At 56.4% G+C, this 14,439-nt stretch overlaps 1 protein-coding gene across 1 annotated transcript; it reads right to left on the bottom strand.

The window, feature by feature from the left end:
• Nucleotides 1-1,088: 1,088 nt before the first annotated feature.
• On the bottom strand, nt 1,089-13,770 carry HDHD5 (haloacid dehalogenase like hydrolase domain containing 5). The gene is made up of 8 exons (XM_067755963.1): nt 13,631-13,770; nt 8,965-9,168; nt 8,002-8,114; nt 6,617-6,710; nt 5,427-5,460; nt 3,881-4,055; nt 2,013-2,201; nt 1,089-1,742 (listed from the first exon to the last, which is right to left on the bottom strand). The coding sequence occupies exons 1-8, from the start codon at nt 13,736-13,738 to the stop codon at nt 1,457-1,459; spliced, it is 1,203 nt and encodes a 400-aa protein (XP_067612064.1). The 5' UTR covers nt 13,739-13,770; the 3' UTR covers nt 1,089-1,456.
• Nucleotides 13,771-14,439: the final 669 nt, after the last annotated feature.

The raw sequence follows: 14,439 nt of genomic DNA, 5'->3' as shown, positions 1-14,439 counted from the left end.
CATGGGGGTGTGGGGACTCGAGAAGGAACCAGCGTGGACAGTCCTCAGCGCTCGTATTTTAGCAGAAGACGGGCAATAAGGAGTAAATACAGGTCATGGGGTGATGAGGACCGTGGGGAACATGACGCAGGCCAGCAGAGAGCGCTGTTTGTTTTTGTCTTGTTTTTTGTTTCGTGCTGCACCACACTGCACTGGGATCTTAGTTCCCCAACCAGGGATGGAACCCGTGCCCCCTGAAGCGGAAGCGCGGAGTCTTAACTGCTAGACCGCCAGGGGAGTCCCAGAGCGCTGCTTTTTATAGGAAGTTGAGGGAGTCTCTCCGAGGGGACAATTCCCAGACCCTTAAGAAGGGACAGAGCTTCGCGATGTCAGAAGGAAGGGAACCGCGAGTGCAAGAGGCCCTGAGGCAGGAGGGCACGTGGGGGACCCACGAAACGTGGAGGGGAAAGTGGTGGAACAGGATGGAGGGGAGGCACCCATGCTGTGGTGAGAAGTCACAGGGGGCCTGACCCTCTGAGAGACCAGACCTCCCATCTGACTGGGCCTGTGGGGTAGACCAGTGGGGAGGCTGCCGGGGGCGTTGGGGGCTGGAGGGGCCCTGGCCCGGGTGTTCTGCAGGTGAGGCCGGGCTGCACACGGGGAGGAGCTGCTGTTGTCTGGGGGCGCTGGGGGCGCAGGTGGGCTGGCCCAGCCCTGGCGCTCAAGGGCAGGGCACCGCTCGCCTCTCCCTGGAGCCCAGTTGCTGCCTAGGGACAAGGGTTTGGAGACGGGAGGGAGCAGCTGGCCGGTGCTGCTGGGGTCAGACGGGGCTGTGCTGAAGGGTCTCACCGGGCCACCGCGACAGGGAGAAGTACGAGACACACGGGTTCAGAGCCGCCAGAGGAAAAGCTCCTTTCTTTCCACGTCAGGGAAGCGGCTAAGTCAACGGCAGGCCTCGGGGCTCGCGGCCCAGACTGCGGTGTGCTGGGGTCAGCGCTCACGGGACTGAAATGCCACCAGCGCCTGGGCCTCAAGGTCACCCACCCCGCCAGCACACAAGCCTTCCTCCACAGGACTTTTTAGTACATTCCAGACAGAGCTTCACAAGAGACAGCAAAATGAATATTTATTACAATTATTTTAACTTAAAAAAATAAGTCCAAAGTCTCTGGGCAATAAGCTAAACTACCATAAAAAGTAGTGTCTAAGAGTGAGTTACAGCCTGTGCTGGCAGCGGGCAGAGGCGGTACCGCCTCCTCTTCTGCAGAAGACCCCCCAGAGTGAGGACGAGCCTGGGGTCAGGCTGCCAGCACAGGCAGACAGGAACCAGCCTAGAAAAATCTGAGGCTGATACCCAAATGCTACCCCGGGAACAATCGTGCGGCCCCGCCCAGGAGGAGCGAGAGTGTCACCATGCTGGCCGGGAGGCGGGGAGGCGGTGGGCAGGGGGCAGCCAGCGGGCCCACCTCCCTCCCTGCTACAGAGCCCAGCCCTCCTTGCCAAGGACCAGCCCCACGGCCTCGTGCACGTCGCTCACCACGTGGGCCGCCTGCAGGAGCCCCGGGTTGAAGCCAAGGTCCCGGTGCCCGTGGAACGGAGGCCCCTCGCCACCCAGGGCGGGTGCGGCGGGCCCCCAGGCCCGGGGGTTGTACACGCCGGTGCACACCAGGATGGAGGCGCAGCTCCGGGCCGCCCCCTCCCGCCTTGTCTGCAGGTGCTGGTGGAACAGGTTGGCCCCATAGATGTCGGACATGGGGTTGTCACTGGGGAGAGAAGGCACAGTTCAGTGCGCTGGTGGAGGTGCAGGGACGGCAGGGGGTTGGGGAGAGGGGTGGCCCACAGGTGACCACTGGGGGAGGGGGGCGCGTCTCTGGGGACGGAAGGGCGGGGACACGGGGGCGGGGTTGAGCACTGGGGGAGGGGGGCGCGTCTCGGGGATGGAGGGGCGGGGACACAGGGGCCCGCGGGTGACCACTGCGGGGGGGGGGGGGCGGGGCGCGTCGCAGGGGTTGGAGGAGGGGTGCGGGGCTCACCCCACGGCGTAGAGACTCCGGATCGGGGCCACCCAGCCCCGCCGCGCCGCCTGCCTGGCGAGCAGGCCCTCCGCGTACTGGTAGGTGAGGAGGCTGGGCTTGCCCATTAGGCCCGCGTAGCAGAGCTCTCTGCCCGTCACCTTCCGGTAAACGGCCTCCAGGCACAGCAGGAAGGTGCCGTGGCCGAACCTGCCAGAGGAAAAGCGGCGCTCGGTCCCCTCCCCGGGCCCCAAGGCTCAGGCATGCCCTGTGTGCCACCCTCTCGCGGTGGCACAGAGCACGGTGACAGGGCAAAGCGAATCACTTCTGGTGAGAGGCCGTCACGCTTAGGATGTGCATTAATGGCCTGCGACTCTCTGACAACGTCTATTGAGCGCTGTCCCAGCGCTGGAGATGGCAGGCACATCACGTTCAACCCTTAGAAAAACCCGATGAGGTGGCGTTCATTCTCCTCATTGCACAGGTGAGAAAACTGAGGCCCAGAGATGGAGTAGCCTGCCCAACGTGTGGAGCTGGAACCAGAGACCCAGCTTCAATTCTGCCTTAGACTTGGGCAGAATACTGGCTGGCATCCCACGTCACTCCTCAGTGCCAATTTCACTGAGCACACTGCCACCGAGTGTCAGAAAGCACCCTCCCTGCCCCCACTGCAGCTAAGTGTATGGCCAGTGACTAAGCTACAGCCTACGAGTCAATGAAATCACAAGTGCTGGACTACCCTCCTGGAAAGGAGCCTGGAAACTGGGGAGGGGGTGCTCTTCTCTACCCTCCCCATACTCCCTCCTGCTGACTGGAATGCTGACACGATGGCTGGAGATCAGGCAGCCCTTTGGATTACATAGTAAAGGGCTAAGGTGCCTGTGTCCCTGATGGGTGGACTTTTTCACAATAACAAACTTCCATCTCATTTAAGATTCTTTTCTTTTGGGTTTTCATCCCTTGCTGCTAAATCAAATCCTATTGGATATGGTTCAGTATCTTGAAGTTACATTTCAGTGTCACTTATGCATATACTGAATTCTACTTTCAATTTTGAAATTATTGAATGAAAAAGTGATCTCAAATCTGCTACATAACCAACCCCCTTCACCTAGTGTCAGCAAACCCGAACTCTAGGAAGAATGTTCCAGAAAAAAGACCTGACCTCGAGCTGCAGAAATGCACTTGAGAGAGAACACGGTGATCCCCACCTCCTTGGGCTCAGTGCTGGGCCCTCAGGCCCTCAGTGGCGGATCCACCACACAGCTCGCTGCGAGGCAGGGCAGGGGGAGAAACTCCAGGCTTTGGCCTCGCAGGCAAGAGCAGCCACATGGCACCGGCAGCTGCCCCTCCAGGAAGGCAACCTGAGGGCCAGCAAAACGGCAGCCTGTGCTGTGCTCAGTGCCGGGCGGACGGGGTGGGGGCCTGCCTGGAGCCTGAGGGCCTCTGAGGAAGTGACTGCTCCAGGGGCCTCGGAATCACGCCTACTCTCCCCTCCCCAATGTCTTATGGGCAGAAGGAAACAAAGAAGTGAAAGAGCCAGCACCACAGGGTGAAGGCAGCGAGGGAAGGGCAGCTGGATAACAGGAACTGAGCATCACTTGGGTTCCTCTAGCCAGAAGAAGCACGTCCTGTTAGACTCTGTCGGGGCCGGGGGTTAAGACCATCTCGATCCACCTTCTGTGCTCACTGAGTTTTCGTTTATCAATCAGTATGTGAAGTGACCCTGGAGACCGCTCCCAGAGGCCAGGTTACCATGGCAACTCCAGGGCCTAGAGGAGGGGTCTGAGCCCAGAGCACTGGGGTGGCTCGAGGCGCCGTCAGCAGGACTGCCCAGGAGGCAGCTGGAGGTGGCCCCCAGGGCCAAGGCAGGGACCCCGAGTCCTCACCTGGGCATCTTGGCTTCGGCCATCCAGAGGAGGTCTGTGTTGCTGGCCAGGACAGGGAGGTGGGGATAGGGGGCCGTCGCCAGACCGGTGCCGGGGTTCCCATCGCTGAGGAGGATGTCCATGATCAGCTGCAGGCTCGTCTCCCAGCGCACGGGCTCCCCAAGGAGAAGCACCCCTGCAGAGTGGGGGTGGGGTGAGCCGGGCGTGGAAGGGCCTCGGGAGGCCTGGGGTGCACGGCCCCGCTGGGGGCGTGGGTCCCAGGAGGTGGACGAAGCCGAGCCCAGGAGGAGCTCCCGAGGGCTCCTCAGTGTGTCCACCAGGACGTCCTGAGGGTTAGAGGCAGAGAAGCAGCAGCTCCTGCTGACCGACGCCCTGCACAGCACCCCACCCGCCCGGCCACGTCCCCCAAGACCCAGAGGTCACTCGGCCACATGGCGGGGAGACGGGGTCACAGGCCTGATGCTGTCCACGTCCCTCTGGGACTGTGGGCCAGTTCTCACCATGTCTAAGCTTCCTCAGCTACATGAGGACAACACCCACGCTGGGAGGAGGATACAATGAGACCTGACAGAGCACGGAAGCCATGCTGCACACGCGTCAGCAAGGCCAGCTGCAAGACTGGGGAGCTGGGCCAGACCGTGGCCCCAGTGCGCAGGCCACCCCCGGGACATGTTTCACCTGTCACAAGGACTGACACTACTGGGGAGGCCCGGGAGAAGACTGGGATGCAAGAGGCTCAGGACATTCTGCAGAGTCAAAACCTTCCCCACGTCTATTAATAGCTGACACTCACACAGGAGAACAACTTGCTTGTAATTAACTGAGCCGAAACCCTAATTCTATTCCACACAAAGTATTTTTTGCTAGACTTTTCATAAGCACTGATTTTTCCAAAAATACAACTATCATGTTAGTCAAGAGAAGACGTACTTTATTTTTTCACAACTTTGCCAAGAGCTAGTCCCCATTTTGGAAAACCGCATCACCAGTGACAACACTGCTCCTAATTTCTGAGTCACCAATGAAACACACCCGTAAACACACTGCATTGGTAGCTGTAACGTTCATGGGGATTCTACTTTTGGTATAATCATTTCACTACTTAATTATGCCTTCCTGGATAATTACTACATATTGAAATGCAGATGACCTTACTAAAAAACGTTTCCTTTTATTTCTCCCTATTACAAGTAGGGCTTTACCATGAATTAATTAATTTTTAATATTTGCGTATAGGAAAGCATTCATTTAGGGTAGTAAAGGGGACGTTACAATATTTTTGTTACCCAGGGAGAACTGGACTTAATAGGGCTGAGAAACACCGCACCAGGCTTCCTTAGGTAGCTTTTTTCCACACTTAGGTTTTCCTGGAACAACAGGGCAAGTGACGCGGGGAAGGAAAGCTTAGCAGCTAATGTCTCAGAGGCAGTGACCGGCAGACCCGAGACCAGAGCCCAGGAGACCCAGCGCCCAACGTCCCAGCCACACCACCCGGCTGCAGAGCCTGCGGGGACAGCCCGCCCACATCACGCAGGGACCTCATTACCTTCGATCGCAGGGAAGTCGTTCCTTGGGAGGGGCTGCGAGAGACAAAGAGCAAGCCCGTCGATGCCACGGTCACCTTCCACACCCGGTTTCCAAGGGGTGGGAGGAGAGACACGTGCCTGACAGACGGAAGACCCTTCGGTCTAGCCCAGGCCGAGGAGAAAGGGACAGGACCGAGGGCAGAGGTCCTCGGGGACAGGAGGAGAGCGCGCTCCGGCCGGCCACACCCCAGGCCGGCGGGCACCAAGCGTGTAGGTCAGCCAGGGGACGGCTGCTCAGCTGTCCTCCTCCAGCAAGGACAGGAGGTGAGAGTCTGGAATCAGGTGGCAGAGGACGAGGTGAGCCCAGGAAGGGACGGGAGCTTGACATCACTCAGGAGGCAGGGCCATCACTGGACCACGGCCTGGGGGCCCATTCCTTCTAGGAACAGCTCCCCTGCCCTCGGCTCTGCCAGTAACCAGCGGAGACCTGGGGCGAGCCGCGGCAGGGGGCTCCTGGGCAGGGGGCGGGGCTGTCTCTGCGCTGCTCTGAGAGCCATGCCAACTCTGGCACCTGGTTCTGCACATAACGTGCGCAGCTCAAAGGTGGGGGAGCCCTCGGAAAGCTCGGTGGGGGGGGGACTAGAGTTACACAGACAAACAAAAGCAGGCCTGTCTGTTTATAACTGCAGTTCATCAAACTTTGACATGCACTGACTTCGAACAGGCGGTGACAGACACTCTGTGATAGACACAGAGTTCACGCAGGGAAGAAGGGGGCGAAGGGGCATCAGGAGACGGGCGGTCACCCTAGAGGGTCAACGAGAGGCCCCGTGACGGCTGGTCGGAAAAGATAAGGTTCAAATGTGAGCCAAACCCAAAGGACCCCGAGCAGACGCTCAAGCCGCCAGTGCTTTCACAGGAAGCCACTTGCCACCAGGCCAGCCCTCTGTAAGGAGCTCCAGGACAGCAGAGCAGCGATTAACTTAACACCAGCGGTTCTCCAAGCAACTAGGAAAGCTGGTAAATCACAAAACTACCACCTGGAGGGGACACGAGGGCTCTGGAGGGAGGGGACAGCCCTGCTCACCACCCCCGACAACGTGTGTCCGGGAACAAAGGCCTCGGCCAGATGTGCCCTGCCCTCCGAGAAGGCAGCTCGGAGAGGGAAGGGCTGCAGGGTCAGCGGGGAGGCCCGAGCGTGTCCCATTACCGTGGTCTTGGGCCGCCGCTGCAGATCCACCATGTCCAGCACAGGGAAGGCCGCCCGCAGCTCGTCCACTGTGACCACGTGCTTGAAGCCCAGTCTGGAAGGAGGTCAGGAAGCAAAGCTGCCCAGTGCCGGGGAGACGCCTTTAAAGTGAGGGACCCACCGCAGCCCACATCAACCCCACCCGCCCGGACCCCAGACAGAGCCCCGTGAGGCCAGCGCCGACCAGGAGCGCTGCAGGCAGGCGTGGGCGCAGGCGGTGGGAACACCCGGGGGCTTGGCCGACTCTGGGCACCGCCCGCGCAAAGGCTCACAGGAAGCCCCATCCTCAAGCTCACGCTGGCCCAGGGCCATGAGAACCAGGGCTCTGAGGACAGTTCAGAGGAGACTCCTTGGCGGGGAGGAAGCCGAGCAGGGTCTGGAGAAGCCAGATCGGAGCTAAATCTGGACGATGGACCCAATTCAGCCAGAAGGGAGGCCGTGGGGAGCACGCCCGCTGCAGCCTTACCCTCCAACACCTGCCGCCGTGTTCCTGTCCTCAGACCCCACTGGCAGTCTTAACTGGACGCAGGTTCAGATCACCTCAAAACACATCTCCCCAGAATGATGCTTCCGTCAGCAATATGACCGCACAGACCCGTGCTCCTCAGCGTTCACGTCTGAGGCTCCCGAGCCCAGCGCTGTCCTTCTGGCCCCCCTCCCGACCCGACCCCATCCCGGCCTCCTGCTCCGGGCATCCTCCCAGCCTCCTCTCGGCAGGCTCCCCAGCTACGCCCCCTCCTGCGGCACAGCCAGCCCCCATGAAGCCACAGGGGACCCCCGCCCCAGGGTGGACCCCCCCGCATCTGTGACACTCGGACCCACTCTGCTCTTCCCAGCCTCTGGCCACACGCCGTCCTAAGCACGCCTGCACGGCTCCTGGTGTGTCACTCTGCCACCTCAAGCGGGAGCCCTGGTGAAGCACCAGCCGTGTGCTGCTCTGGCCCCGAGCACGCGGCCACGCACAGGCGGTGCTCAGCCCCCTTGGTTTGCGGAAGCAGCAGAGGAACGAGCCGCTTCAGAGCAGGGGCACGTTCTCACTGAGCACACGCCCGGGGCTGAGCTCCCTGCAGACACGCTCAGGGAGCCGTGGGTCCCAAACCGAACCACAGAACCGCCTGGGTTCTCAGACCCCGTGAGTCAGGCTCTGCAGGGAACGGGCAGGAATCTGCTCTGTGAGCTGCCCAGCAGGCCCCGAGGCTGGCTTCCAGGAACCCCCGGGGAACCAGGGCTGGCCACCCTGGGAGGTGCCCTCCCTCCCTCCCTCCCTCCCACGGGCGCCCAGAGCTCCTGACCCCGGTCCTTTCAGCCGGGCAAGGACAGCAGAGCAGGAAGCAGCAAAAGGATACGCTCGAGCATTTTCCACCAGGGGCCCCTGCCCAGACACCAGCATCCGCTTGTCGTGATGCTGCGAGAACAGCTTCATGGGGCTGTGGGACAGTATCACCTGGTCGGGCTCCACCTGCAGGGCCGCCGAGGGATGGAGAGCAGAGGACACGCATGTGAGGGCAGCAGCAGGGAGCTGGCTCCCTGGCCCAGGAAGGAGAAACCTGCCCAGAAGGGGGGCCCAACCCTTCCAGAACTACCCCAACAGGTATGAGGGGACCCGGACACCAGAGCCCACAGGAGATGTGGCCACCATGGGCCCCACCGGCCCAGCTCTCAGCCCGACGGGAACCACAGGGTTCGTGCATGAGCTCAGACCCGCCTCCACCTCTGACTATTTTCAGTTCTCCACGAAGACCTGGCTTTTCAGCATTTATGCTAATGGCAACTGCGCAGCCCCACTGTCCAGACACCAGGGTAGGAACCGGTCTCCTCCCCGAGCAGTGTCTCCCAGCCGATCGGCATGGGATCTACTCTCTCGGTTCCAAAGGGCTCCTTCCAAGAACCAAAGCCACTGCCAACAAAGAGCGTGTCAATGTGGGGACGGTGGGAGCCGCAGGGGGTGGCGAGGGACAGAGCTCGCTGAGCTGCCATCTTACTCATGAGGAACAAGGGCTGCACTGCAGAGTCCCGCCTGGTGCATGAGGGTTTAGCAACACACGTCCCTGAGGCCAGGGGGAAAGATGGAAACGGCCAAGTCCACAGGTGGGATTTCTGTGCTCAACGTGTACAGTTTCATAAAAAATGACCCTGATGATGGGGCGCTACCCTCTGAGTTTGGCCTTGAACTTCAGGTTATTTTTCCAGCAGGAAGATGTGTACCGGGCTCATCCATATTGTCCCCCCACAGGGCAGGCGACACAGGGCTGGGGAGGGGGCTCCATGGGAACCAGGTCCTCAGCCTCCTGTCTCCAGCCGCTCCTTACCTGGAAGCCCAGCAGGGCTGACAGCTCCTGGGCTTTGCTGCACTGTAAGATGTTCCCCGCGTTCGTGACAAAGACCACGGGCACCCGCAGCTGCCCCTGGGGGTCCACGAGCCTGCGGAAGGCCTCCCTCGCAGCGGGGATGACCTGGTGGCCCCGAACCAGCACCCCATCGATGTCCAACAGGAACCCGAAGGTGGGAGGGCTCTGCACGGAGGGGAGACGAGAACGGCCCCTGAGTCGAGGCAGAGGGGACGGGGGAGCCTCATCCCCACCCCCGGGCCGGCCTGGGCCTCGAACGCAAGGTGAGGACTTGGGGTTGCCGACAGGGCAAATCCATCTGCAACAAAGAATTAAGCCTTTTCAGGTATTTTTAAGCATGTAACTATTTTGTTCAAGTTATTTTTGCATAATTAATAAAAAGGAATGTTTTTAATTGGCAAATAGAGAAATTCAGAAACAAGCCGAGCACTTTAAAGCAACCGACCAGTATTTCCTTTCATCTCCTTTCTCTATTCTTACGTTTGTCACGCGGCTATGACTGCACCTTATACGTACAATTTTGCATCTTGTTTTTTTTTTGCTTGACATGAAGCATTTTTATCTGTTACAACAGCCTTCATAACCATCTTTTAGAATTTTGTTTTATCGTAACAACACACAGAGTTTTTTTAAAAAAACACTCAATTGCTACAGACGATACAGAAAAAGAATTTTTAAGTTTCTTGCTTCCACTTCTGCCCAGTACCATCCCTTCTTGTGTATTTTCCAGAAACTTTTCATGGATGGTTCTACTTTCTTACCTTTTAGCTAACACACAAATGGTACTGTGTTGTGCTTTCTTTTCCGTCTTGCTTTTTCTCGTTGGTATCCCTTGGTTATCTTTCCATATCGATACACGCAGACCTACCACCTACACATGTTTCTGGCTACATAATATCCTGAGTGAATACTCCGCTAACATTAGGTTTCCCCTGTTTCAGACATTTAGGTTTTTCCACATTTCTGCGACTACAAATTATGCTATAAGGAACTCTTCATGCTTACTGATTTTTCCATATTATGGACTTTTCCTTAAGCTAGATTCTTTTTTTTTTAATTTATTTATTTTTGGCTGCATTGGGTCTTTATTGCTGCACGTGGGCTCTCTCTAGTTGTGGCGAGCGGGGGCTACTCTTCGTTGTGGTGTGCGGACTTCTCATTGCAGTGGCTTCTCTTGTTGCGGAGCACGGGCTCTAGGCACGTGGGCTCAGTAGTTGTGGTTCGCGGGCTCTAGAGCGCAGGCTCAGTAGTTGTGGCGCACGGGCTTAGCTGCTCCGCGGCATGTGGGACCTTCCAGGACCAGGGCTCGAACCCGTGTCCCCTGCACTGGCAGGTGGATTGTTAACCACTGCGCCACCAGGGAAGCCCTTTTAAACTAGATTCTTAAAAGCAAGAGTAATAAGCCAAAAAAGTGCAAACATTACAATGACATAACACCTACTGACAAGTTGTTTTCCAAAACAGTATCAACTCACATGGACCCTGGTACCCTTGCCAAGGATGATTTTCACAGTATCAAAGAGTTTAAGTATCAAACATCTTGTTAATTTCAAAGTTTAAAGAAGTGATTATCTCCTCTCAATCTGCATTTCTTGGATTTACAAAGTTGAACGCTATCCTTTTTAAAAATTCATCCCATTTCTTATTTTATGAACCGTTAACATACACGATGTTTTTCAGTTGTCAGAAAAATCCAACCTAACCTGTTTGTCATTTTCCTTTTGTTGGCGCCAGCTAAGTCAAGCCACTTTCATCGCACACACATTGTACTTATGTTCCAAATACCCTTATTTTCCTAAAGGTACACACAGAAGAATTTAGGGTTCAAAGGACAAGAAATCAGGGATTTGTTTTAAAATCTTAGAGCCACAGAAAAAAAAAGTGTGGCAGGGAGATAAGCAAAGCAAGTGCGGCAAAATGTTAATAACTGCTGAATCTGGAAGATGGGTTTTAGAGTTCATAATATTGTTCTTAGATTTTTGACAATTACATAGTTAAAAAAATAAAACAGCTTGTTTGTGCTGATGGCTGCCAAAGTTAACCGTACAGTTTTACTGGTCTTAGTGACCATATCCTAAATAGTCACAAGATTTGCTCCCTTAGACATAAGAGCACACAGACCCTGCTACTTAGAACAAGGAAGTCTCAGGACAATTTAGCAATACCCCCGACGCTCCCTCATCTGTTGGACAATTTAGCAATACCCCCGACGCTCCCTCATCTGTTGGACAATTTAGCAATATCCCCGATGCTCCCTCATCTGTTGGACAATTTAGCAATATCCCTGACGCTCCCTCATCTGTTGGACAATTTAGCAATATCCCTGATGCTCCCTCATCTGTTGGACAATTTAGCAATATCCCTGATGCTCCCTCATCTGTTGGACAATTTAGCAATATCCCCGACGCTCCGTCATCTGTTCTGTGCAGTGTGTAACCACAACCCCCAACCCCTCAGGTGAGTGCACACAGAGAACCAGGCACCCAGCCACCTAGAAATGAAAGGCCCCCAGTAATTGTTAACAAACATGCCACATTCGTGTGAGATGTTAGCAAGAGGGGAAACAGGGGGAGGGGTGGTATGTGGGGCTTCTCTACACTTTCTGCTGAGCCTTCCTGAAAACCTAAAACTGCTCTAAAAGAATAACATCTATTAAATATTTTTTTGAGTGAAGGTACCTCGAGAAAAGGACATAGGGTTAGGTTTTTTTCTTTTCATTCTTTTTTTTTTCTTTTCATTCTCTTCTGTATCTGTATTTTGATTTTTCTTCTTTCTCACTTCATGTTTTTTTAAACTAGTCCTGGGATTTATGCAGATCTTCTAATTAAAGTTCATATTTGTGGCAGTGATAAAATGTGTGGATTTTTACTAAATATAAAATAAACAAAAAGGACCTACTGTATAGCACAGGGAACTATACTCAATGTCTTGTAATAACCTATAATGGAAAAGAATCTGAAAAAGAATATATATGTATAACTGAATCACTGTGCTGTATACCTGAAACTAACACAACACTGTAAATCAACTATACATGAATTTTTAAAAGTGCAGCCTTAGGAATTCCCTGGTGGTCCAGTGAATTAGAACTCCGTGCTTTCACTGCCGAGGGCCTGGGTTCAATCGCGGATTGGGGAACTAAGATCCCACAAGACGCATGGCGTGGCCAAAAGAAAATTTAAATTAAAAAATTTAAAAAAAAGAAGTGTTGGGCTTCCCTGGTGGCACAGTGGTTGAGAGTCCACCTGCCGATGCAGGGGACATGGGTTCGTGCCCCAGTCCGGGGGGATCCCACATGCCGCGGAGCGGCTAAGCCCATGAGCCATGGCCGCTGGGCCTGCGCGTCCGGAGCCTGTGCTCCACAGCGGGAGAGGCCACAGCAGTGAGGGGCCCGTGTACCGCAAAAAAAAAAAAAAAAAAAAAAGAAGTGTGGGGGCTTCCCTGGTGGTGCAGTGGTTGAAAGTCCGCCTGCCGATGCAGGAGACACGGGTTCGTGCCCCGGTCCGGGAAGATCCCATATGCCGCGGAGCGGCTGGGCCCGTGAGCCATGGCCACTGAGCCTGCGCGTCCGGAGCCTGTGCTCCGCAACGGGAGAGGCCACAATAGTGAGAGGCCCGCGTACCACAAAAAACAAAAAAAAAGAAAACAAAAAAGAAGTGTGGTCTTCAGATTAGTTTTAAATGAAGGGACCACTAAGATGTTCCTTGTGTTTTTGCTTCTTATCTGGAACTGGCTGGTGTGCTTCCAACAACAGCATCACAATTACCGTCCAGCACACTGTCCACTCCAACCAGCTCCATGTTTGTAAGAATTTACTACATGCGGTGACTGTGCAAAGCACTGCACCTACATCACACAAAGTACCCCAAGCACCCTCTAGCAAAAACACTGCAAGGTAAGGACTAACCCTGGTACACACACGGGGAAAGCCAGGCTTAGAAAGCTAAGTACTGTGGACCCTAGAACAACACAGGTTTAATCTGTGCAGATCCACTCACAGGCGGATATTTTCCAATAAAGATACAGTCGGCCCTCGGTAACTCCAGGCTCCCCACGTGTGGTTTCAACCAACTGCTGATCGCAAACCTCACACACCATGGCGGTTGGTGGATCCGCGGGTGCCGGTTCCGCGGATGCCGAGTCCGCGGATGCAGGGTCGGCTGTGGGACTCGAGCACCCGCGGGTTTAGGGGTCCCCTGCGGACACTGAGGGGCAGCGGCACTTTGCCTTAAGTCAAACAGGCAGTAAGCGGCCCGGGCAGGACTGATCCCTTAGCCGGTGCCGCATCCTTTCTTCCCTCCTCCTACTCTCTCCACCGGGAAAGTCCGGAAAGTCAGGACCCGCGGGGCGGGGGCCGCAGAGTCCTCCTGGATCACATCCCGGCGGGCGAGTCACGGGGTCCCGCGTCCCCGCCCCCCGGTCGCCCCCGCGAGCGACGGGGTCACGCCTCGCCCCCGGGCTCTGTGGACAGAGCCCCGGGGAGCCAGGGACCCGCGCGGCGGGGCCCCAGGGGACGTGATGTCACCACACGCGGGGGAGTGACGTCCGGAGGCCGGACACCCTGCTCCGAGCCCGGCCCGCGAGGCCTCACGGCCTCCCGCCGCCGCCCCGCACCCTCCGCCCTCACCTGCGAGCCGCTCGCGAAACGGCGGCCCCCGAACCCCGTGGCCGAGCGCGCCGCCCGCCGCCACAGTCTGGGTGCCCACCGCGCCGCCGCCTCGCCGAGAGCAGCCATGGGCCGCCTCCTGCGCGCACCGCGCACGCCTGACCGCCGCTCAGCCAATCACGGACCGGTGGCGCCCGGGGCACCTCGGGAGCTGTAGTCCCGCCTCCGTGTCTGGGGTGGGGTGGGGCGTGGGGCATCTCGGGAGCAAAACAAACTCCGTTTTGTTCCGCCTCCGTCTTTGGGTTTTATCCGATAACTGAAAGTTTGTACTTCTTTTTTTTTTTTTTTTTTTTTTTTTTATTTATTTATTTTTGGCTACATTGGTTCTTCGTTGCTGCACGTGGGCTTTCTATAGTTGCTGTGAGCGGGGAATACTCTTCGTTGCGGTGCGCGGGCTTCTCATTGCCGTGGCTTCTCTTGGTGCGGAGCACGGGCTCTAGGCACGTGGGCTTCAGTACTTGCGGCACGCAGGCTCAGTAGTTGTGGCCTACGGGCTCTAGAGCACAGGCTCAGTAGTTGTGGCGCACGGGCTTAATTGCTCCGTGGCATGTGGGATCTTCCTGGACCAGGGATCGAACCCGTGTGCCCTGCGTTGGCAGGTGGATTCTCAATCACTGAGCCACCAGGGAAGCCCAGTTTGTACTTTTTGACCCCTTCACGCACTTCGCCAACCTCACCCCCCACCTCTGGCAACCACCAATTTTGTTCTCTGGATCTATGAGCTTGGCTAGTTTGTTTCTTAGATTCCAAATGCAAGTGAACTTATACAG

This window comes from Pseudorca crassidens, chromosome 11 (genome assembly GCF_039906515.1).
Source record: "Pseudorca crassidens isolate mPseCra1 chromosome 11, mPseCra1.hap1, whole genome shotgun sequence".
In the NCBI taxonomy this organism is placed as follows: Eukaryota; Metazoa; Chordata; class Mammalia; order Artiodactyla; family Delphinidae; genus Pseudorca; species Pseudorca crassidens.
The sequence above is the reverse complement of the archived record's forward strand: the minus strand, read 5'-3'. Positions and strand labels throughout refer to the sequence as shown.